The sequence below is a fragment of the Trematomus bernacchii genome, unplaced genomic scaffold (assembly GCF_902827165.1).
Source record: "Trematomus bernacchii unplaced genomic scaffold, fTreBer1.1, whole genome shotgun sequence".
Lineage (NCBI taxonomy): Eukaryota > Metazoa > Chordata > Actinopteri > Perciformes > Nototheniidae > Trematomus > Trematomus bernacchii.
Window position 1 is genome coordinate 1,703,589 of NW_022987609.1, and position 24,071 is coordinate 1,727,659.

The 24,071-nt window shown below is 39.2% G+C and overlaps 1 protein-coding gene across 1 annotated transcript; it reads right to left on the bottom strand.

The window, feature by feature from the left end:
* Positions 1 to 699: 699 nt before the first annotated feature.
* On the bottom strand, positions 700 to 7,435 carry ccn5 (cellular communication network factor 5). Its single transcript, XM_034131832.1, has 5 exons — positions 7,303 to 7,435; positions 5,829 to 6,045; positions 4,439 to 4,687; positions 2,741 to 2,982; positions 700 to 2,081 (listed from the first exon to the last, which is right to left on the bottom strand). The coding sequence occupies exons 1-5, from the start codon at positions 7,363 to 7,365 to the stop codon at positions 1,794 to 1,796; spliced, it is 1,059 nt and encodes a 352-aa protein (XP_033987723.1). The 5' UTR covers positions 7,366 to 7,435; the 3' UTR covers positions 700 to 1,793.
* Positions 7,436 to 24,071: the final 16,636 nt, after the last annotated feature.

A 24,071-nucleotide genomic window follows, 5' to 3' on the forward strand; every position in this document is an offset into this window, starting at 1 on the left:
ATTTATAAAAAAATTATAGAATACAATTAAAGTTATCTTAATCAGATCCTAGTCCACACGTACATGTTTACATGTGTGGCATCACTGCATTCTGTATCTTTCTCTGACAACCTTATGAGAAATGGAAACTGAATGTAACAAGTGTTAAACATTTATGCTATGCCTATATAATATATATGTGTCATACTGTGTAGAGCCAAAATAGGCACCCCTATCAATATGCATTTAAATTAAAGAACAGGTTTTCACAGAACTAAATTCAAATGTTGTCTTTATAAACTTTATAATTTGTGGTTTGAATATTAGAGACAAGCATTCTGTTGGTGGCTAACCCATTGCAGTTACAGTATTTCCTGGGGGGCGTAAAAACCACATCCTGTTGTAACCTACTTTCTGTTGCATCTGATCAACAGTTAGCTGATGGTATCTGCATGTAGAGTGACTGTGCTGCCATCAACCTCAGCAGTAGATGCTCACAAGATGTCAGGAGAATGTTAAGGTTGCATCTACAAGAAGCAATTAAGTAGTGGTCCTTTTATGCTTTTTGGGTTTTCCCTTCCCTGTAGTGTGTTAAATAGGTTTTTGTGCTTGTAAATGGTCTGCAGAGGCTAACACCCCAAAGTTCCCTTCAGAGGGAGTTTCTCTCGCACACACAATTTGGCTTCATTATTTATATAAAATACCAAAAATGTTGTTTATTTCTGTGTGCTTCAAACATGTTTTTAACAGCTCATCATCAGAGAGAAGAAGTGTACTGTAAAATGATTTATGAAAAAAGGCCACAAAATATACATTAGGAAAATATGAATCTTTGAACATTCTAATATGAAAAAATATGAATAAAAAATACAAAAATCATTTAAAAATACAGGACATAATGTGAAATAGAGATATTTTCCACTTACATCTGTCTATAATTATTTACAACAAAACATTAAATCAAAAAATCAAGTGCAATGTCACATTACTACAAAAACTGTACAGGTTAAAAGTTGAACTGCTCAATATCGGTCAACACAAAGGTTGGGGTCATTCTTTGGGATCATTTTCTATCTAACAAACTATGCCCTTAAAGGCATACAGTAAATTGCCGGTAAGCAATGTAAACATTTCTTTAAAACGTTCTTTATGACCATATCAAGACAAAGGCCAACTGTCTTCACTTCATATTAAAATAGGAACAATTCATTTAAATTACAAGAAAATGGGTTTTGTTGGCCTCAATATGGAAGGCAGAATTATTCATTGAATTGCTTCACTCTAAAAACTTAAAAAATGTAACAAGACTTTAGATAAATCACAAATGCCACCAGTTGTAATTCCTCTCTATTGGCTCCCTGTCATTTTGAGGATTGATTTTAAAATGCCACTTTTGAAAGAAAAGGTATTAAGTATGTGGCACGTCATTTAAGAGGAGAAGTCTCAGAGAAGGCGAATCAGTACTACTTGTTTTATTGATTGCCTTCTCAGACTGGTCTATCATACCCTTATCCAATTCATCTAAAGCACTTTGTAACCTCTGTGTTAAGAGCACAGTGGTAAATAAAGCTTCTTTCGTTCCTCTGGATTTGACACATAATTAATGGCGCCCCAAGGTGTGGGAATTACAAGGAGTTGTGAATAAGTGCAGTTTGAGATTGTGCATGTGTGAAGATCGGCGTTCATCCCAACTCAATCACAGTTTATATTTAAAATGATCCTTTTCTCTCTTGTTGGGTCAGTCTTTGAGAGGATGTGGATCCGCCTCAGTGAAGTCTTATTGTTCTGAGCGACCCGGCGCTCACACAGGCCGCTCAGGGCCGATATCCCCACAGAGCCGGGTTACTGTAGGGGGCGTAGGGGCAGTTGTTATGACAAACACACGAGTGGATCATCATCACGGGTCGCTGGAACAGTCTGCCGGTGGAGCAGCGGAAGGAGACCTCAGCCGTGGTGGTGTGGTACGGCGTGCAGCAGCGGGAGTCGGTGCACTGTCCGCAGTACCGGAGCTGGAAGGCCTGAGTGCTGAAGCAGCCCTGGTGAACGAGTCGGACGGGGCCTGGTGACGTGTAGCTGGCCTTGCACTGTCCCTGCTGACCCCACTGGGGAAAAAACAGCATGCACACACAACATTTACAGCAACAGAACTCCACAGGGTACCTTTAGATTTTAATTTGGCTGTGCATTGCGGCTTTGATTTAGAGAAATCTTTGTAATGTCAGTTTTTTTTCACAATGAGCATATATCTGTAACTAACCCTTGTTGTATCTATCCATTGCTTAGTATTTGTTTATCATCTTAAACGTAAGTTTATAAAGTTGAATACCTAAACATAAAAAGGTAGCATATTACACAGATCTTCAGGTTCAAGTTAAACAATTGCGTTTTCACCATTTCGTTTTTTCCATGTCAAACAAACATGCTAACGTTGTTTTAGAGCACAAGTAAAGTGGAAGTCGTGGCAATGGACAAGACTTCCATTTATATGTTTGAGAATAAATTGGTGGAATTAAGTCACCTTTGTCCTAAAGATGTGAGTGGCTACCTTGTAACCTTTGGATTGTTAGATATTTATTCCTGAGAAAGTCTTTTATAAAGTATTGACCATAAAGGTTCAGAGAAAATGATTTTGAAACTCAGCGCATTAAACCAAAACCATTCTTTTGTAGTTTGACCATATAAAGATGTGCATGGATGGTGATGGGATATATGAAGATAGAACCTAAGAACATGAAGGCAGCAGAAATACACTTAAGCTCACCATGGGTGTCCTGGGGCGAGTCCGAACTGCATTGCAAGGCCGAACTTTACAGAGTCGAGTTTCCATTTGCAGCTTGCAGGCCGGGTTCTGGTTAGAGACTCGTGTGGAGACCCCGGCCCCACAGCTCTGAGAACAGGCGCTCCACTGGGTGCTCTTCTCCGTACAGGGGGAGGCAGGCAGGACAAGCTTGTTCAGAGGGTGATACATCGGGAGAGACGGCCACAACCTGCCAGCTCTCATGGCTAAAGAAACCAAATGAAACAATGAGTAGAGTTCAAAATCAGACCTCGTCCCAGTTTGAGAACCTCTGCAGTAAACTAGATGCTGATTTAACTCATTCACCTCATGGACTCTCTTCCAGTAAGTCCCATTTTATTGTTTTTTCCTCATAAAAATATCCAATTCATATTTAATCTTTTTGAGATTTGAAAAACCCAAAGCATTTTTTTTCTCCCAAAACTAAAAAGTATAGTCATAATAATCAGCTGATTTTCGGGAATGACATTGCAGGTTTTGTATCCAAGAACAAAATGTTCTTTTGCTGCTCTCATAACATTGTTTGAAAGTGTTTGGCATACTAGATGTTTTGAGAGTGGCTTAGTTTCCCTAACACCCCTTCTCACGAACACACTCCCATTTTAATGCAGTAATAGTCTCTACTTGGCTTCATTTGTTTAATTGTTAGACAGCAACAGTTTTTGTTATGAAACTAGGAAACTTGGTGACTAAGAGAAAAAAATGTTTTGACTTTTCCAAAGAGAAATGTTGGTTATATTTGGACTTTGGGAGTTTTTCATTTGGCCAGACACACCCCAGTTTAATTCAAAAATGCTCCAGTAAAAACTTCCAGACATGACCACCAGTGACAAGCCTCGTATAACTGAGGGAAGAATTATGTTGCCATATGGACTGATTATTTATGGGCAACTTTTGCAGCAAAAAAAAAGCCAGTGATAGAATACAGTATGTGTGGAAATACATCAGACACTGGAAATGTGTTGTAAATATCCAGCTCTGATGTCAGGATACCATTTAAAATGAAAAGTCAAACATTTTGAGGAATTGTCTAATTTGTTTCTAACAGGTAATTCAATGAAAATATTGATAATATGGATACTTTTTATCTCTGCTCATTCAATTTAAAGCTACAACGAGAAGATAGTTATTTTAGCTCAGTATAAAAAGTGTAAACAGAAGGACACAGCTAGCTTGATAAGTCAAATTGTTGTTTTTGGCAAAAAACATTTAAGCAAGTGAGTTGATAAGATGTTCATTTGTGAGCTTTAGATGGGCTACATGTAGTAGGCACACTTTGTAACTTTTAGAAAGAGCAAAGATAGCTGTTTTCCCTGTTTCCAGTCCTAAGCTAATATGCTGATATCTTCATATTTACAGTATACAGACATGAGAGATAATAGACAATTTCAAAGTCGTCTCTTAAAGTCTGCTATGATGTTTTTACTGTAGTACACTGCTGCTCGTAATATGTCTCCTTTATAACATAAATTAAGGCATTTGCTGATTTTATATATATTCCTTCTTAACGGTTTATTTATTTCTAATAATGAAGGACTAAAATGAACCCCTGCCACCTGCCAAATACAGGGTACATCTTGGCTGTGGCAGGTCAAAATGTAGTGTCACCTGCCACCATTTCAGACCCTGCTCATAACTGATCCATCTATCTGTAGGGTTTACCTGTGATGGCGTCCTGTATGACTGTGTTCTCCAGGTTTTCACACACCCATTCCTTGCAGCATTTCCCCGGTAGCCGGATACGTTGTGGGTTGGGACAGTCCGAAGTGGGGAGACGGAAATTCAGCGGACAAGTTGGCACACAGCTCACCCCCCCGCCACTGCAGTGGCAGGAAGTATCGCATGAAGGCTGAAATGACTGGCCGTCATGGTAAGAGACGCCGTTTACTTCACAGCCCAGATCCTCCTGACCTGCAAGGAACACACCGCACAGAGCCCTTAAAGTGGGAAACTTAATCAGGAAGTGAAAGGATTAGATTAGGTAAAGAGAGAAAGGAGGGAGAGCAAACAGCTGAGGAAAATGAGAGAGAGGGGTGAGGACACAGGGGCGGCTGTCTCTGCCAATGGTTATGTCGTTTTATGGGAAGCCAGGCGTCTCTACTGAGAAACTGAGGAGTCTGTTTTTCAATCCGTGAGTGTTGTCTCTGCAATCTATCAAGCGGCTCAAAGGCCAGTCATTAGAGGAAATGTGTCAACAGCGGTCCTGGAAATAGAAGTTGAAACGTTTTGGAGTTTCTGACGGGCAGACTTTAAACATGAACTGTCTGTGTGTTTGTCCTGCAGACTGAGGCTTTAACACCTCCTCCAAACACAGACATCAGCCTGGTAGTCAGGGCTGGCAGCGTTACTTTAAAAGTGTTATCTGTTACACTAACTACTACATGTCAAAACATTGAATCAGTTACCTAATCTGAGTATCTAAATATAAAAGTAATGAAACCTGACCCTAACCCTACCAACGTTACTTTTGGATAACCTCAATATCAAATGCAATGCAAATAAATATAAGAGAAAATAAATAACAATAAGATGTTTTTAACTTTTGTAATAATGTAACCTTAGAAAAGAAATAACCAAGATATTTCATATAAAAATGCAGTAACAGTCACAGTTTACAAATGCTGTTTAAGCTTAAGGAAAGGTTGAGTACCCCGTTTTACAAAGAAATGTATAGTACGGGTCCCCAGCACATAGAAACTGCCAGATGCTAAATAATTGTTGATCCTGGAAATGTCAGAAATGGATTCAGCATCCTCAAATACCTCCAAAACCACTTCAAAATTGTCCAAATTCGGCCAAGCCATTTTTTAACTATGCATATGCTAATTAATGCTAATTCATGCTTATTGTGCAATTGCCCAACATATGCAAGTTAGTACCCGGCAGAGTATATGTGCTGGGGACCCGTACTATACATTTCTATCATAAAACTTTGGGTGGCTCAACATTTCCGGGTTCACATCAGGAATCTATGAGCCTTACAAATAGACTAACATGTAATCCGTTACTCCCAGAGCCTGCTGGTAGTTTGCGTGTCAGAGGAGGAACTCACCGACACACTCCCCTGGTTCTCCGGGGAAGCTGGCGCTGTAGTCGCACTGCAGACCCCTCTGACTGTCGCAGGGAAACTTCTCCGTGCAGGGCTCGGCTCGCTGCCGTGCACAAACCTGGCAACACCGGCAGCCATCGGGCACCAGGGGGATGCCTGCTGGGCACTGAGGGACCTCTGAGGGGCAAAGGCAGGGTCTGTCACACAGCTGGGAACGCACCTGCAGACACAGCATCATTGTTATTATCAGACCATCACTACACCATATCGAAATCCTCATGAACACATTTTCACATGAGGGGTAAAGAAAATAATATTGGTTTCTCTCAGAAAGTAAAACGCCAGGATCCAACACAGCCAGGCCAAACCACTGTTTCAAATTACATGTGAGTGATGGAGCCAAAACACAGGCAGGATCAGGAGGAGCCCAGTCTCTATTTAACAGAGCTGAAATAAAATACAGACCACTGCTTGTTTTCTTACTCACTGCCCAGCAACATAAAGCAGCTGTTATTAATCACAAAAACTTCAAGAACATTACACCTTATTCGGAAATGTTAATACAGTTTAAAGTTCAAAAAGGAAGATCATAATGCGAAAGACAAAAATGTGTTATTTAATATGCAGTATCTAGTGTCACTAGGGTTGCACCAATGTATTCGTTTTTTAGTCTTTATGTCTGAAAGGATTAGTCAATTACTGAAAATAAATATGCAGCGATTTTGATCGTATCTCTGACTCTTTTGATTCCTTTTGCAAGCTAAAATACTATCAATTCTTTAGTCAATGCATCTTAAATGTGAGTGTTTCATGCCTTTTATCCCATGTTATCATGAAATATTTGGAATTGCAATTGTGTTTTTAGACAAACAAGCAATTTTCTTCAATTACATTTAATGTATTGCCCATGTTAGTTGAAATGGGTTATACGCTTCTCTAAGTACAACAAAGGTACTTACAATACACATAACACAAAACACCATTAAGCATAGAAATACACAATGCAATAGTTCAAATGTTCCTTTATCCAGTCATTCTGTGATCAATGTCTGTGTGGTATGATATCATCTTGAGATGTAGTCAATTGTTATGTCCATTTTTGAATAATTTGTACATTTCATTGATAGGCCAAAAATAGAAGAAATTATTCAGGAAAATAATCAACAGATATTAAAAATACTAAAGCTTAAGTCCTAATATTTGTATTTGCATATCTTGTTCACTGTGATCTTATTTTTGTCAAGACAGGATGGCTACAATCACATTTTTCTTATTAACATAAAATAATTTCATTCATAAAACACAAAAAATAACTAACACTATGGATACACTATCAAACTAACACTTTTTCAACAATATTCATCAATCTTGTAACAATAAAGTCAGTGAAGAATACTCACACAGCGTCTTTCCTCACTCACAGCCCATAATAATCTCATTCAGAACAAACTACAGTAAGTATGAGGAGTGGGCTCACCTGTGTAGCCACACACAGCAGAGCAGCCAGAGCGATCACACCGTCACACAGCCGGCGGTCCATGGGGGCTCAGTGTGTCTCAGTGTGTCTTAGTGTGTCTCAGTGTGTCTCAGTGTGCTCAGTGTGTCTCAGTGTGTCTCAGTGTGTCTCAGTGTGTCTCAATGTGTCTCAGTGTGTCTCAGTGTGTCTCAGTGTGTCTCAGTGTGTCTCAATGTGTCTCAGTGTGTCTCAGTGTGTCTCAGTGTGTCTCAGTGTGTCTCAGCGACCTGTGATGCTGTTCGCTATCTGCTCATTCTCCTGCCTGCTGACATTTATAAAGTCTGGACTCTGATGTCACAGGCTGAAGACCGTGTAAACAGCCACTGGACCGGCATCAGAAATGTTTCACATTCCTCCTCCCTGCTGCCCATTTCCACTTCCAGACACACACACACACACAAGTCTTCCCCCTCTTTTTCCTCTCCTCCCTCTCTTTCCAGTCTTGTGGCGTTCTAAGTTTACACAGCTTAACACGAGATGAGGAGAGAAAAATACATTAGCCCAGTTGTCTAAAAGTCAAACAACCTCCGGGGCTCTTGTGGCGATGATTCCGATTTAAGATGTTTTATCTTGCTGATGTTTTCCCAGACTGCTGCTTCAATGTATGGTCAGTCGGATATAGTGGATGATCTATTGAAGAGACGAATATAGAGTGGATGTTGCCACAATTTAGTTTTCACTACGGAAACCTAAAATAAGTCTGAAACCATAATGTGTAACGTCTGCCAGATTCAAGAGAGATGCAATGCTTCTCTTCCCTCTGGTTTCCATGGTGTCAGGGCAGCATGTCTGAGGCTGGCATGAACTTGATCTTTCATTGAGAGAAAAGCCTTCCTCTGAAGAGAATTCAAATAAGAGCCTGGAAGTAAACATGACTTCTCTGAGGCCAAAAGGGCACATTGAAACACATGATCTCATTGTCAGTCTAGGGAGATTCAATGCACCATTCTACCAACGTATTGGAACATTTTTGACCTGATCATGGCACTAAAAGCAAAGTCAGTGGAGGGCACCAGGTTTCATGACAATTCATCAAAGTTATTTCACTCAAAACCACAAATGTCAACCTCAAGGTGGCACTCGGAAATGTCAGAGGATCAACAAAGTCATTGAGATGCATCGTTTATGAACCATGAATCTCTTGACCAACTTTAGCTCTAATCCATCAAGTAGATGTTGAGATGTTCCACCGGATGAATGAAATGGGGTCAGTGAAAGACTCTACCAGATTTCAGAGCAATCCATCTAATAGTTGTTTATGTATGTCAGTCCCAACCAAAATGGTGGAGCGAGGGACAGATTGAGATTTATTTTACAGCACAATTACATCATGTTACAAAGATGCCGTCATAGCCAAAATATCCCTGAATATAAACACTATGGCAAAAGTCCCTGAAACAGAAAGTAAGCAATTCATGTTTGAGAGATTCAGTCAGAAGTAACACCAGATTCCTGAGTTTAAACATCAGCCCTTTCTCACAGAGCTGGGTGGGCAGTGAAGACATCCAGTGATGAGTTATAAATAGAAGCAGACAGACAGAAAGAAAGAGAAGAGGAAAGTATGCATGTCCGGGCAGGTGGGCTCCAGGTGGCTCACAGAGATCTACTGCGAGGCCTCTAGCCTTCCCTAAAAACTATGCTGTCTTGGCCGCCGCTCCATGTGTTTTCCATGCTCTACAAGAATGACAGAGTCTGGAAGGATTGCATTGTAATGGCTCTACTAGAACATACACAAGTCTGTAACAAGATCTCACTCTATTGTGTAACAAGTGCAGCTCACTTAGACTATTATTTGGAATGAAAATGCTTTTCTCAAGGCTTGAAGTTCTTGAAAGATCTTAAAGAGGCCCTGTTATGGTCATTTCAGGTTCATATTTGTATTTTGTGCCTCAACTGTGACATGTTTACATGCTTTAATGTTCAAAAGGTCTTTATTTTTGCTGCACCTCTTTTCACCCTCTGTCTGAAACCAGAGCCCAGTCTGCTCTGATTGGTTAGCTGGCCAGCTCTGTTGTGATTGAACAACCGCTTAGAGATGTCCTGGCCCTTAGCCTATCACGTACAATGTGTTGGAGCGCCAGCTAATAGAAGCACGAGTGTTACATACTGATGTCACTATGTTACGGAAGTAAACAAAGGAGTCCCATGGAGGCGTTACAGGCAGGAGGGGGAGTGTGTGGGAGAAAAACTCCCTCTGGAGGGAACTTTGGGATTTTAGCCTTTGCAGACTATTTACACTCACAAAAATTGCACCTCTTTGAGTTTCCTTGTAAAACTCATTGTAAAATAGACTGTTGGTTTAGCTTAATTATGCTTCAACAATGACTGTGTAAAAAAGATTAAGCTAAGTCATAACATCAACAACTGCAGCGACTCTCAGTCATAGTGAAATCACACAGTATCTGCCAATTTAAACTGAGAGTCAGAAAAGGCTTAACACATTTTCCAGAGCACACAGATGTTGGAGAGCTCCCAGACAGTAAAGTATCGCTCTCACTGACAGTGGACACTTGGAAGAAACCCCCAAAATCTTGTACAATGACCCTCATTCAGTTTGGGCGAATATTGTTTTGGTATGTGATGGTATGTAGGAAAACCCCATTGGATTCCTTGTTGATTCGCAAATGCAAAAACTGCAGGGCAGAGTAATGAAAATATTATTCGTCCTGTGAATGTTGGAAAAGAATGCACTGATCTAAAAGGAAAATCACTCTACCAAATCTCTCACAGCGGAGCAGAAATGTCTAACACATGTTCAGAAAAGTTGTCCAACAACCAAAGAATACCTCAGAGTGGGAGAAGAAGAAAAAAGAACTCAGACTGTTGTAATGAGACTAAGAGGTGACACTGTGCTACAGGCATGCACGGCAGAAATCACATTTACAGATGTGAGCGTTCAGTTTTGTCAGTATTTCCTTACTATTTGTAAAGATTGATTTCACAGTGGAATCAGACAGGAACAAGTGCCGTGTCTGTCTGTCCACTACGTTGTTCCACACAGAAATATTTTAACAACTATTGGTTGGATTGCCATAAAATGTGGTACAATGATTACTCACTTCCTCAGGAATACCCGTAATAACTTTGACATATAGGCTACAGTAATATTAATGACATTTCCATCAGCTTGAACTGTACTTTGTGTTAAGTTATAATCGAGCTAACGTCAGCAAGCTTTCTAAACGTGGATGGCAAACATGGTTAAAACATTATATATGCTAGTGTGTTAGAATTGTTATCGCTAGAGTTAGCATTTAGCTTAAAGCATATAGCCTGGAAGCATGTCTTTGGGCTCCTTATTTGTAATTTGATTCAGATACAACACAGAGAACATTTTAGAGGTAGCACGCTTGCATACAAAATAAATGGTAAAATCTAAGTAGATGTAAATTAAGAAGTGTTTAGTCAAAGGCTGATCTGAACACAAACACACATGTGCTTGCTAGCTAGCCTAAAGTTACTGTATAGCTGTACAGGAAATTGATAGATGAATGACAGAAAAAATGACAGAGCAACTACAATCATATAAATCAACCCTAAACCTTGTATTGAAACCACATTTAAATTTTTAAATCAAAGCATTTTACTAAATCTATGCATTCCTAAGTTGGTCCTATTTCTGATGGGATAGAACAAAAAGGAAACACTCAACACGTTTTTAGGTTTATGCCAACATTTGGACCTCAGCAAACCCAGACAATATTCAAGAGTGCCAGTTAGTGGGTTAGGGTGGTGCCAAGTCTGATTTGAGTGTGAATAAACAGGCTGTGGGCAGCCCCAAATAATACCCAAATCTTTTCCCAGGACAATATTTCACACATGCATAACATACAGACCACTTGGGAATTGGTGTCTGAGGTTTTGGCACCAAGTGTCGCTGAAAGTTTTCCAGTCATTGGCAGGTTGGAGGTGCCAAATCTGCAGGTATCCTTTCAGCAAAGAGGGCAGATTTGCTGTGAAGAGTCAGACATAGCAAACAATGTGCAAGTGGTTCAGCCTCAAATCGGAAAGCACGTGGGAGTTATACTATGGCTATGATGTTGATGTAATGAGTTATAGTGACTCATTATTCCTGTAAGGAGAGGGATTGTGATGACGGGCATCAATGGATCACCACCACACCCGACAGAGGTCACAGACAGAGCTGTCCTGATCCCTTTTAGACACAATAAACGCCCAAACTGCACTGTGTCTGTCCGTCTGTTTCTTTTCCATCCTTCTTGTTAGCCCTCCTTCAAAAACCTCAGCTCAAATAGCATTCCTCTTACAAGGGCATTGCACTGTAGATAATGACGTCTGTATTAACACTGTCTGGAAATCAGACCGTAGAGCTCAATTACTTCTTTGTGAAATGACCACTAGATATTTGTCTGGTGTGGATCAAAGTGCCGCTTTAAACAGCCTCCTCTTAATAGTAGGAAAATGTAAAGAAAAAGCACTTTCACCACTAAGATGGCCATTTCCCATGAAATTGCTCTTTTGAAACTGCAGATGAAATACTACAGGTGCACAGCTGTTATGTGATGTAATATACAACTTAAATGGTCCAAAGCGGTCTTAATATATCCAAAATGACCAACTGAAACATTATTTAATTCAGGCTAGCCACTCAGCCAGAGACTAAATACGGTAATTACCTAAAATTCCACATACTGAAAGTCTAAAAACGTCCAATAATAGAATCAAAACTTACCAGAGAAAAAGTTTTTTTTTTCAAGAACTGATTATGCAAGTCCTTTGTGAATGGCAAATGACTGCCATATATATATACAATTAATGTGTATCTAGATGTAATTGTCAACATCTACTGTAGTAGACACACACAGCTAGGGCTCTCCAAACATGGATAACTCTGCGGCAGCCAAAATATTTTTTCTAAAGTGACACCTAGAATTCCAGACATTCCAGTTTGATGTGTGAAAATCCCACAATGTTGCCACAGGAACTCCCAGAGCTGACGATAAGGACATCGCCTTGACCTAAGCTCTCCTCCTGACGTACACGGAGTAGAGGTCACCGCCGTGTATACAGCGACAAAAGAAAAGCAAAGACCGTCCAGACACTCATTCACACCTACTCATCGTGACAGCTGCACTGACAGATGGATTAGAAAATGTGGAAACAACTGTCTGTACAACATCACATGTCGTATTAAAACCCAATGAATGTTGCTCTACCTGTGCAGCCACTTAGGAACATTATGTGCAGTATTTATGTAGCTTTAAATTGTTTCCTAATCTGCTTTCTATAGGGACTGCAATATCAATCTTGGGCCGGCAACCTGTACACCCATTTGGTCTGAAATACTGCATTTTTCCAACAACTATTTGATGGGTTTGTTATGACTTTTTGAACAGAGAATCGGTGTGTAGAATAGTTGAGCACCCAGCTTTACAAATGGTGCAACCAACAGGTTACAGTGAAATCAAATGTATCAACATACATGGATTGGCACAAACTTTCAAACAGTGTTCATCGATATGTTTAATAAAGCAACAGCTAACTTAGAGCATTTGTTCGATGCAAATCTCTTTCATTTCCAGGGAGAATTGTAACTGAAATATAAATATCCCTGATCAAATTAATATTGAATCAAATCAAATTGAAATCTAATCTCTCTAGGAAATCAGTTGCAACACTCAGCCCACAATACTATATTACACTCAGAATCAGAAACAGGTTTATTACCAGGTATGTTTACACGTACGAGGAATTTGACTTGGTGTCGTGGTGCATACATAAAAGTAAAACAAGAAATAAAAACAAAGGTAGAGAACTAGAAAAATATTTAAAATATTTAAAAATATAGTAAAATATAACAGTATACAGTTACATTGCAATGGATTGGAATAAAACATTGTGTGCATTAATGTAATGCATATAGTATAGAGACTATACTATATGCTACATTAAGATGGGGATAACTGTTAACATGGCACATCACCAGGACGGAGCTGCCATCCATGGAGGACCTTTACTCCCAGCGGCTCAGGAAGAAATCACTACGGATTATCAAAGACCCCCATCACCCCAGCCACAAACTGTTCTTTCTGTTGCCGTCTGGCAGACGGTACCGCAGCATCCTGGCAAGGACAAGAAGATTCGGAGACAGTTGCTTCCCGCGGGCAGTGAGACTGTTAAAAAATTGAACTGTTGAAACAACTTCAAAACATTCTTCAGCTACTCAATAATATGTATCTAATACCTAATATATATATATCATTCCAATAACTTGTATATAGACTCGTACTGCACTATTCCACATCATCACTTTATTTTATAACTAATTTTTCTTTTTGTATTGCTCTTGCTCTTATTGTTATTATGTTATTATGTTGCATTGTTGGAGAAGCCTGTGACATAAGATTTTCAACTACATAATTACTCTGTAGCTATGTCAGGTTGACAATAAAGAACCTTGAACCTTGAACCTTGTTTATCATTGGATTAGCATTCTTACTTTTATCATGCTTATTTTTGCATTGTGTACAGCCTCACAGAGATGCTAGCATGCAGATTCTTAGTCCTGCTTTTGCTACAATTACGTTGCTATAAATCCCCTGACACAATGGTTGCAATATGGGGGTATGCAAACAACTCTGTCTCCATATTGCTGGCTCATCATCCTCCCTATTATGCAAAACCTTTTTTGCCCATGGCCGAGTTCAGGACTTGTTTGTGGAGAGATAATTGCAGCAACACAGTGTGGAAATAGCATTCACTGACACACCAAAACCAACACATCCATTTCGAGCAACAGTTGCTAAAAATAAATGGGAACAAATAAATAAGGAACACAGACTCAATTCATGAAGGTGACCACTTCCTAGCGTGGTACACAAAGTCAATATTTTTTGCTGAGATTGTGCGTTAAGGTAGAGGGAAGATATATTCTGCCGACAGCTGAAACACTCACTCAGGAGTTTCTTAATCACTGTCCTGGAAACTATTATTGTAAGCAGCGGACACATAGGAGGGAACTTTTAGGAGAGTAAGAGATACACTACCAAGATATTGTTAGAGAAACATTTAAACTCGTTTTGGAAGAATTCAGCTTTAATTTGCATGATTTGTTGAATGTTTTCTGGGAACAGGGTGAAGCAACACTGCATGTTATTGTTCATATCTTGGTATATTGAATTATTCTTGTCCGGTGATAACACCAACAAGATTTTAAGTACAGCTCAGAATCCATGAGTATAAAGGTTGTTGACAGTGCTGACATAAAACAGTGATCGCTGAACACGACACGGTGCTCTATAACTGAATTATGGGTGAATTGGTTCAGTAATGAAGCACAACAGAATCTACTGTTGCTTTCTCACTGGTCATTTGAAAACAGCATGCATAATCACCTTCACCATGTTTATAGATTTCCTGAATTATTTTAATTAGTTTCTGGTACAGATCTCTGTGTGAAGGTGTAATAGGGTCTCTAACTGTGATGTTAAAGGCCCCTTTTCTTAAAGATGTGGGTTACTGCCATCAATGATATCATCCAAAATGCAGGATGAACCCACATTTCTTTATCAGTGTGACACTTCCTGAATTCCCTCCCCCAGTCTAAATGACATGCATTGCTGTACTCATATTTTCTGTTCAAGGGAAATAACAAACCACGGGTGTTAAAAATGAAAACCATGATTTTTTTAACTTGAATTAGCTGCTTTGCTACCAGGGTGACTGTTACTGTGCATGCTGACTACACTTACACTGTGACACAAAACCCCCATTTTACCTTCTATGACAAGTTATAATGTCCGCTGTGAAAAAAAGTCATGTTTATGTGTCGTGATTTGCTCTGGAACACACAGCTCTAACCCACAGTGCCATTTCAGTCACTCTTGAATCAGATGCTGAACAAATACTTATTTAGAAAGGTCAAAGAGACCTCTAGTGGCCAAGTAAGGGTAGTTGATGATGGTCTGCTGTGAAGATATGTCTGTTGTACTGGACAGAATATGAAGATACAATAAGGACATTTTAGTGTCATATTAAATGGTTACTTTAACACAAGAAAAGCAAGAGACCCTCCTCCATCACACAGACCAAATTAATGCTGCTCTGTAGATGATAGAACGAGTAGTGAAATAATGCTTTGATATGAAGGTGGATTAAAAATGAAATGGGTTAATTGGTCAGGGACTAAATCTAGATCTCAGGTTTGATGGATGGGTAGATTTGAACTTAATGAAGGTTTAATACAGCTATAATCATCAAGTCTTGGCCTATATTTAAATGCAGACAATAAAAACCTCCGACTGCATGCTTTACAATTTAAAAAAGCAAAGTGTGTCCCAAGTAGAGTACTTATCTAACCCTATATGGCAGAAAGCATGTCCATATCTTGTGTGGACCTACTTCTGGTTTGAGGCTGTTTTCATAATTTAGCTTGACCCCACTTAGTTTCAATTGTCAAAACAAAACAGCAAATATATAATATAGTTTAGGTTATGTTTCACTGCCCCCTGCTGGACATTTATATAGCAGGGGACTATACAACCCAGAACAACAATCACTGGCCTTCTGAAAAGCTGTCCAGACCCAATTGTCTGTAATTAGGACAGCTCAGAGTCATGTTTCTTCTCAGGAGTGGACAGGTAGTTGTAGTAGGAGGTGAGCTGAAGACCTGGGGAAAGGTTTGTCTTTGACCAGAATATCGGCTGTACTCTGCCACCATGTCCAAGCAGCACTCTGACAGATCCAACAAATCAGAGAGCTGTTTTGAGACTGGAGATCCATCAACTGACTCAACGTTAAAGTCTTCTTCATGTTTTGGACACAAGTCTGAAGGCCAGGTAGGTCATTTTAAGTGAAGCACGTCCCGTACTGCTAACTACGGATGTGCCTGTGCTACTACAACTTTATTCTCAGTTTATCTTCGTTTATCTTTAACTCTGGATAAGCCAGCTTTATTAACATTATGTTTGCATATGTAGTTTAGCATAAAGACTGAAAAAAGAGGACAAACCATTTTTTACCCCAAGTTAACAGTTACAAAATTAACTACACACATTATCCGCACGAAAAAGACGTGTGTAGACTATGTTTAGCAAGACCCTAGGAAGTCACTGCCTCCGGCCAAGAATGACTGTAGTCCTGCATAAAACCACAAATCGAAAAAGAAAACGTTTTGACAAGAAAGGGAATAGGAAAAGTTCCCAGAACGTCAAACTATTCCTTGTTTATTTCATCATATAACTCCAACTTTGTGGCAATATTTCAGGGAATGTTCTTTCTTGTTTCAACATGAACATGTCCTACAAAGGACGAACGGTTTTGTATAAGAACACTGAGGAACACAACTCGATCCAACTCAGCACCTTATAGGGATTAACTGAAACAGACTGAGAGCCGTATTGCCCAACATTTGTGTGGGAAAGTCTTCCCAAAGAAATCACAAGTGGGTGTTAGTGATACTTTTGGTCAAATAGTGTACGTGTACATTATGTCCTGCCAATGTAGTTATTGCAGGAAACACTATTGTACAGTTTTACAGGAATATCTCAACATTTGTGTTAATGTGTTCATGCACTATATCAGAGAAAGCTAAAAGGGGAAGTTGGATCACAGTCCCATGTTGTACACTTGATATTAAATGATGCAGCTAAAAGACGTTTGTTTAGTTTAGCATCAAGACCAGAAACAGGATGAAAGCTGGCCGAAGTTAAACAAAGAAAAACATGAGCAACTAATTGTCTCATCACATCCTATTTGATTGGCCTTGTAAGACAAACAATGTAGAAGACAAGCTGTACTTTCTGTGGCAGAGGGTGCTTCATTGTAAACTTTTCTTACAAATGTGTGTTAATCTACCTGAAATTGTAGGGACAGTTTTTCTCTACTCAATGATACAGACCATTGTTGAGGAGATACTGTAAAAAAACATACTGTAAATGAGTTGGGTCCTACATATACTTTGAGTAATGTTACTTTGCTGCTAAAAAATGTAACATTATCAGAAGAGGACATCACCAAAGTGTGTGATTCTGTCAGGGGATTTGATCTGTTCTCTGCATGTCGTACAGGGCCTATGTACACACTGCTCTGGTATTAATTTAAAATATAATTGTAAAATGTAAGTCTCCCGCTCTTGTCATCAGTCAGGCTTTGCATTTGAACTCCTATGACTGGTTGCGGACTTGAAGGGAACGACTTCCTGGCCTTCCTGACATCCAGGAAAAAGGTGAGATTCTAATCCATTTCAATGCCAAAAGCAAGTTATTGTTTTTAACTTTTTTTAATATGATTTTTTGGGGAATTTCAGTTTTATTGGACAGTAGAGATTTACTGGAAACAGTGGAGAGGGAGGAGATGATATGCAGCAAAAGGCCCAGCCGGATGGTTGCTGCTCCATGTGGAACGTGTTCTATCAGGTAAAGCACTTTGGTACCCAGTTATTTATGGTATTGAGTTTGAATTTAGCCTTTGGAAGGTAATTTCCAACAGTGCATTGTAAAGACTGAAAAAAAAGGCTCAGGTTAAAGCTTGACATGATTTGGTCTTTTAATTAAGAAGATGTGATTCTGATCAGAGCCTTTCCTAAGTAGTGGTAAGTTCTTTTAGAGTTCAGTGTACGTTAATTTAGCAACTCAATGCTTTACTGCTGTTGAATAAACCCTACATTAATAGTGATTTTATTAAAACTGTGATTTGCCATTCTTTTGATTCCAATTACAATAATCTTTTTGTTATAATTGTAAAACACATCTTAACATCCATCAGCAATCAATAAAACAAATCATCCAACACAAAATAGAAGAAATCTGGACCTATTTCTTTTTATACAACAGCATCTATTGGGACTGCTCATTGATGTCATCAAGAGTCATTGAGTCTACCTTTTGTAGTCGGCCTCTCAGAATGTTTATCATTTCTTCGTCTCTTAACATTCCTATAATAATTTTTTTTTTTATTGTTGGTATTGTTTTGTTCTTTATTTTTGTTGTGAGAATCACTTTGCAATTGTGTAAGTGCTATATAAATAGTTATACTAATATTATTGTTGTTACCATCATTACTATTATTACAAATGTTTTCTTTGTTTTCTTTATTTATCGCTGCAGAAAGGATCATGCCAGCCCACATCAAACACCTGATCAAGAACTTGTGAATCTTCAGGCAGAAAAGATGAAAACACCTGTTCAAAGTTCCAGTTTCCTGTACATGGAACCATGCCTGTCCTCTGTTCTACATGTCTTCAGTCAGTTCTGGACCCAATGACTCTGTTCCACATGTCTTCAGTCAGTTCTGGACCCAATGACTCTGTTCCACATGTCTTCAGTCAGTTCTGGACGCAATGACTCTGTTCCACATGTCTTCAGTCAGTTCTGGACCCATGACTCTGTTCCACATGTCTTCAGTCAGTTCTGGACCCAATGACTCTGTTCCACATGTCTTCAGTCAGTTCTGGACGCAATGACTCTGTTCCACATGTCTTCAGTCAGTTCTGGACCCATGACTCTGTTCCACATGTCTTCAGTCAGTTCTGGACCCTATGACTCTGTTCCACATGTCTTCAGTCAGTTCTGGACCCTATGACTCGGACACTAGTTCTACCAAGGCTTATTAGAGGTAAGAGTGGTAGGAGAGGAGTGGAGTTATCTTTGTATTTAGGCTGCAAGTCGACAAAGGTGATCAAATGCTGATGCTAATAATGATCCGATTCATTTGATATTGATTGTCTGCCAATACCGAATCCTGATCCGATTCTTCTATTTCCCAGATAATACAGCTGCACCGTGTACACTAGCTCTATTTGTTTTTGCCATTCTAATTCACCATAAGCAATTGTTGACTGTAACGTCTATGCCAACCAACTGTAATTTGTAATGTATTTTACCATACTTTAATGGTCAAGTTCTGGCAACCACAGCAGCTAAACCAGCCACCAGCTAAACCAGCTAAACCAGCTAAACCAGCTAAACCAGCTAAACCAGCTAAACCAGCTAAACCAGCTAAACCAGCCATCCTGGCCAGCTAAAGTGTCCAAAACCCCTCTAAACCAGCCAACCTATCTACTGGCTGGTCAGGCTGGTCAACTTAGCTGGTTTTTTCAGCAGAGTGCTACTTTTACTTACATGCAAGTACACAATTTGAGTGCTTCTTTCACCTCTTGTCCTGACTAGGGTGCTTTTTCTTTGACATTTTACTTGCACAATGTTAACCGCATATGATTCACAAAAAGCTGTCTCTGAGGCGTTATTGGGAGAAAGTATGGAGCAATTTATTTTTTGCCAGAGATTTGGTTTGTAGCGGTCAAACGTGACCGTGCGCTACACAGTGGTCGTTAAAGCACCATATTAAATATATCTCATTAACCACTAACCTTACATTGTGAAATGCTAGAGGGGGTAGGACCAGAAAAGTTTTTTTAAGCTTCTTCTTGCCCCTGTTAAACACGACAGAAACAATTTGAGAATTTTTTTTTTTTTGTACTTTGTTATAATTATTATTATAAGTAAAAAAAAAATATATATATATATTATTATTATTGTTGTATGTTTTGTTTCTGACATGTTCAATAAATTAACAAAAATAAATAAAGTCAAGTAAATTTTTTTTTTTTAATTTAATGCATCAATCCAGTATTATGTTCATTTGTAAGGCACTCATTTGTAAGTGCTTTATAAGTACTTGAGGCATTTTCAATTGTTTTATTATTTTGGCTAAATTTGTTTCAGTTATTTGTGTATAATTTTTCCTGACGTATTCCTTATGTACTCAATAACTAACACAATCTAGAAAGATACTATATATCTCTGAATGGGACTGGGTAATACTTTACACACACTACTTTCACAACTTGTGATGCATTTTTTCAAATATGGTGCCAAAGTCTGTGTTTTATCCCTGTATAAAACTGCAAGGACAAGTGAAACCAAGGCTCTGAGATAAGAAGACACATTTCTCTCAAGGGTTTTTATTGCAGGATCTTTCTTATCAGGATAATGTTAAAAAGCCATAAGCTAAACCGTCATTGACGCTTGTTGGTGTACATGCCAGTGTGCCACAATGTATTATAAGAGGCTGAGGGGGGAAAACAATTATAATATATATCTTATTTATTATTCCAATACAAAAGTGTAGTTTTATCAGAATCAAGAACACAATGTCCATTGATAAAACACTGCATGCTTACTGAGGGCTACAACCACAAGGTGGTGCTACTGTAAGTGGTAAATTAACCAAATTATGCTTTATGTCAGGGGTGTCAAACTCAAGGCCCTCATTTTATGTGGCCCGCAAGAGCTTGCAAAGAATATAATATACAATACAATTGGTGTAGTTGTTGGATATTTGCTTTCAATTATTTGACCTATAGACTTCTGCTTTCAGACGTAGTTAATTATGAAGTTATTACCAGAACTGTTAATAATCCAATGCAGAGTGGCCCGCAATGAAATTGAGTTTGACACCCCTGCTTTATGTGAAAGAAACCTCTGCACAGTTTGAAAGGGTTTATAACTGTACCTTGATGTAAAGTAGTAGATCTTCGATACCATGACATTTAATATTAAATGAAAAAACTGTGAATTTATCTTTGCTGATATGACTTGTTAGCTCTTATGACTACAATATCTACTAGAGACGTCACAAAGGAAACTCTACATACAGTAAAGGAACCAGGGCAACAATTTCACAATGTTTCAAAGCCCGAAAACAATAAGCCACAAAACGTTCTTGTATCATTAGCAGACATCTGGAAGTGGAAGTAGCAAACGTTTGGCCTCCAGGGGCCCGTTTCCCTTTAACAAGCTGGGAATAAAGGACTTGTTTTGGGAGACGAGAGTCAGGCATGCGGATAACATGGGCAGTCCATCTGAGCTGGTTTTGGGCAATGGTGGCAGTGATGGTGGGAATGTCAGCCTCCTCCAGGACGCTGGTGTTAGTGCGCCGATCCTCCCAGCTAATCCTGAGGATTTTTCGGAGGGATCTCTGATGGTATGCCTCAAGTGCCTTTAAGTGCCTGCTGTATGTGGTCCAGGCTTCTGATCCATACAGAAGAGTGAGGAGCACCACAGCTTTATAGACCAATATTTTGGTCTTTGCTTGGAGGTCATGGTTCTCAAAGACTCTCTTCCTTAGCCTTGAGAAAGCCTCACTGACACAGCTGAGGCGATGGTGTATTTCATCATCAATAACACCTTTTGATGATAGGAGGCTACCAAGGTATGGGAAGTAGTCCACATTTTCCAGTCTGATGTTGTCAATGGAGATGTTTGGGGGTAGGACAGGCGTACTGCTGTTTGGTGGTGGTTGGTGGAGGATTTTAGTCTTTTTTATGTTGATGGCTAGACCAAGCTGTTTGTATGCTTTCGCAAAGGCTGATAGGATACCCTGTAGGTCCTCTTCCGAGAGGGCTACAAGGGCGTTGTCGTCCGCATACTGCAGCTCCATGATCGATATGGTGGTGGTTTGACCTTTAGCCCTGAAACGGTTGATGTTGAGGAGTTGGCCGTCAGTTCTGTACATGATGTTGACTCCCTGGGGCAGATGCTTGCTTGTGAGATGTAGGATAGCAGCAACAAAGATGGAGAATAGCGTTGGAGCGATGACACATCCCTGTTTGACTCCTGTGTCGACCTGGAAGGGTTCAGTTTCGTCTCCACTGCCACTGAGTACCGTGGCTGACATATTGTCATGCAGCAGTCTCAGTACCCGGACGTATTTTTCTGGGCAGCCAATCTTTGCCAGTACCAGCCAGAGGGCCTGACGGTTCACTGAGTCGAAGGCTTTGGTGAGGTCTATAAATGCCATGTATAATGTTTGATTTTGTTCCCGGCATTTTTCTTGCAGTTGGCGAGTAGTGAAAATCATGTCTGTAGTGCCTTAACATTTAACATTAGTTAAAATGTCAGTAAACATGTTGGATCCATAGAGATTAAAAAGAGCAGTCAATGATAAATAAATAACTATATCTTAAAGTCAAAACAATAACGACCAACAAAAGCCCACAAATGTTAATATTTGCTGTTGGTTCAGTTTGGTATTATAATAAATTGAGTATCTTTCCACTTTAGTTGAAAACAAAACATTTAAAGGCAATACCTTGGATATGAGGAGATAAATTGCAAATAGAAGGTGCTTTTCCCACTATATTCATACAATGTGAGTCACAAATGATTCATTAAGAAAATATGCTGAAATAAGCTGTTAATATATAATGAAATAAACGATAAGCGTGCATGACCAACTGCTATTTTATCTGCTTCCTTATCTCACTGCTCATATACTGTAGAAAGCAAAAGCATGCTTGTGTTAGATCCGTGTCCAACTGAGTGGTAAAAGACTAGAAAAGATCTTGAGATAAAATGTTTACACCATGAAGAGATATGTTAGCAGCTCGAGCCTCTATGTTGCTTACATCTATTTTCTTCCCTTAAAAGCCTGATGTGATGAGACAGTGTGCAGCCGGTTAACCCATAAACAACACCAGGATACTTTCAGTACACACTGCACTTCCTGCAGCACAATATGGTGATTTATATAAGTAATTGTATACTAATGACATTGTTCATGTATAGTTAATGAGAAGCACCGCACCAAATTACAGTTGTAACTCAACCAATAAAACCTTTTGCCTTCTACCAGAATCCGTTTTTATTTAAGTTTTGTATTTGTGAAAATGTACACACCACACACACACACACACACCACACCACACACACACACACACACACCACACACACACCACACACACACACACACACACACACACACACACACACACACACACACACCCACACACACACACACACACCCACACACACACACACACACACACACACACCACACACACACCACCACACACACACACACACACACACACACACACACCTACACACAACCACACACACACACACACACACAACACACACACCACACACACACACACACACACACACACACACACACACACACACCACACACACACACACACACACACCACACACACACACACCCACACACACACACACACACACACACACACACACACACACGGCAAAAAAGCTGATGGTGTTAGTTTCAGAAGAGGACACTGCTGGTTAAAAATGCAAATATGCAGCCAGAGCAGCTAAACCATTGACACTTGAAAAATGTACATCAGCTGTTAGATTTAGTGGATTGTGGATGTTAAATATTGTGGGTTTTTTATTTTTATATTGGCTTTATACCCCTTATTGTTCTATATTCCCATGCAATGCATTAGTAAAGTTAAACATGAATACTTTATTGAAACCAAAACTGTAAAAAAGTATTATGAGTAAATCCTCCCTTTTGACACAAACTGGGCTTTCAGATTTGAATGTGTTGACTGAAGATCAACATTTTTTAAACATTGTTATATCAGCAATTTTATGGTAGAGCCAATGTCGTACTTAGGCTGTTACAAGTACAAACATGTTAGCATCAAAATACACAGAATTGTCCATTTCAGCATAATCTTATTTGGCCAAGTGTGTGGCCAAATTTGACAAATTTGACTGTATTTATTATTGCTTTCAAAGTACTTAGATAAAAAAGTGACAGCTGAAACAAGGTATTCAAAGCTGAACAAATTAGGTGAACAGAAGAACAGACATATTTAAACATGTATTCAAGTGAAAGTATTATATAAGGTGAAAACCATACAAATAAATACTTAATGCATACAAATGGACTGGAAGAATATTGTTCTTTTTCATCGGGCCTATAGTCTTGACTCTAGTGAAAACACAGTCAAGAAA

Coding starts and splice junctions, on each gene's coding strand:
- ccn5 (XM_034131832.1), bottom strand. CDS start 7,365: ATGGACCGCCGGCTGTGTGACGGTGTGATCGCTCTGGCTGCTCTGCTG. Junction 4,688..5,828: donor AGAACCAGGGGAGTGTGTCG/GTGAGTTCCTCC, acceptor TGTTCCTTGCAG/GTCAGGAGGATCTGGGCTGT. Junction 2,983..4,438: donor CATACAGGACGCCATCACAG/GTAAACCCTACA, acceptor TGGTTTCTTTAG/CCATGAGAGCTGGCAGGTTG.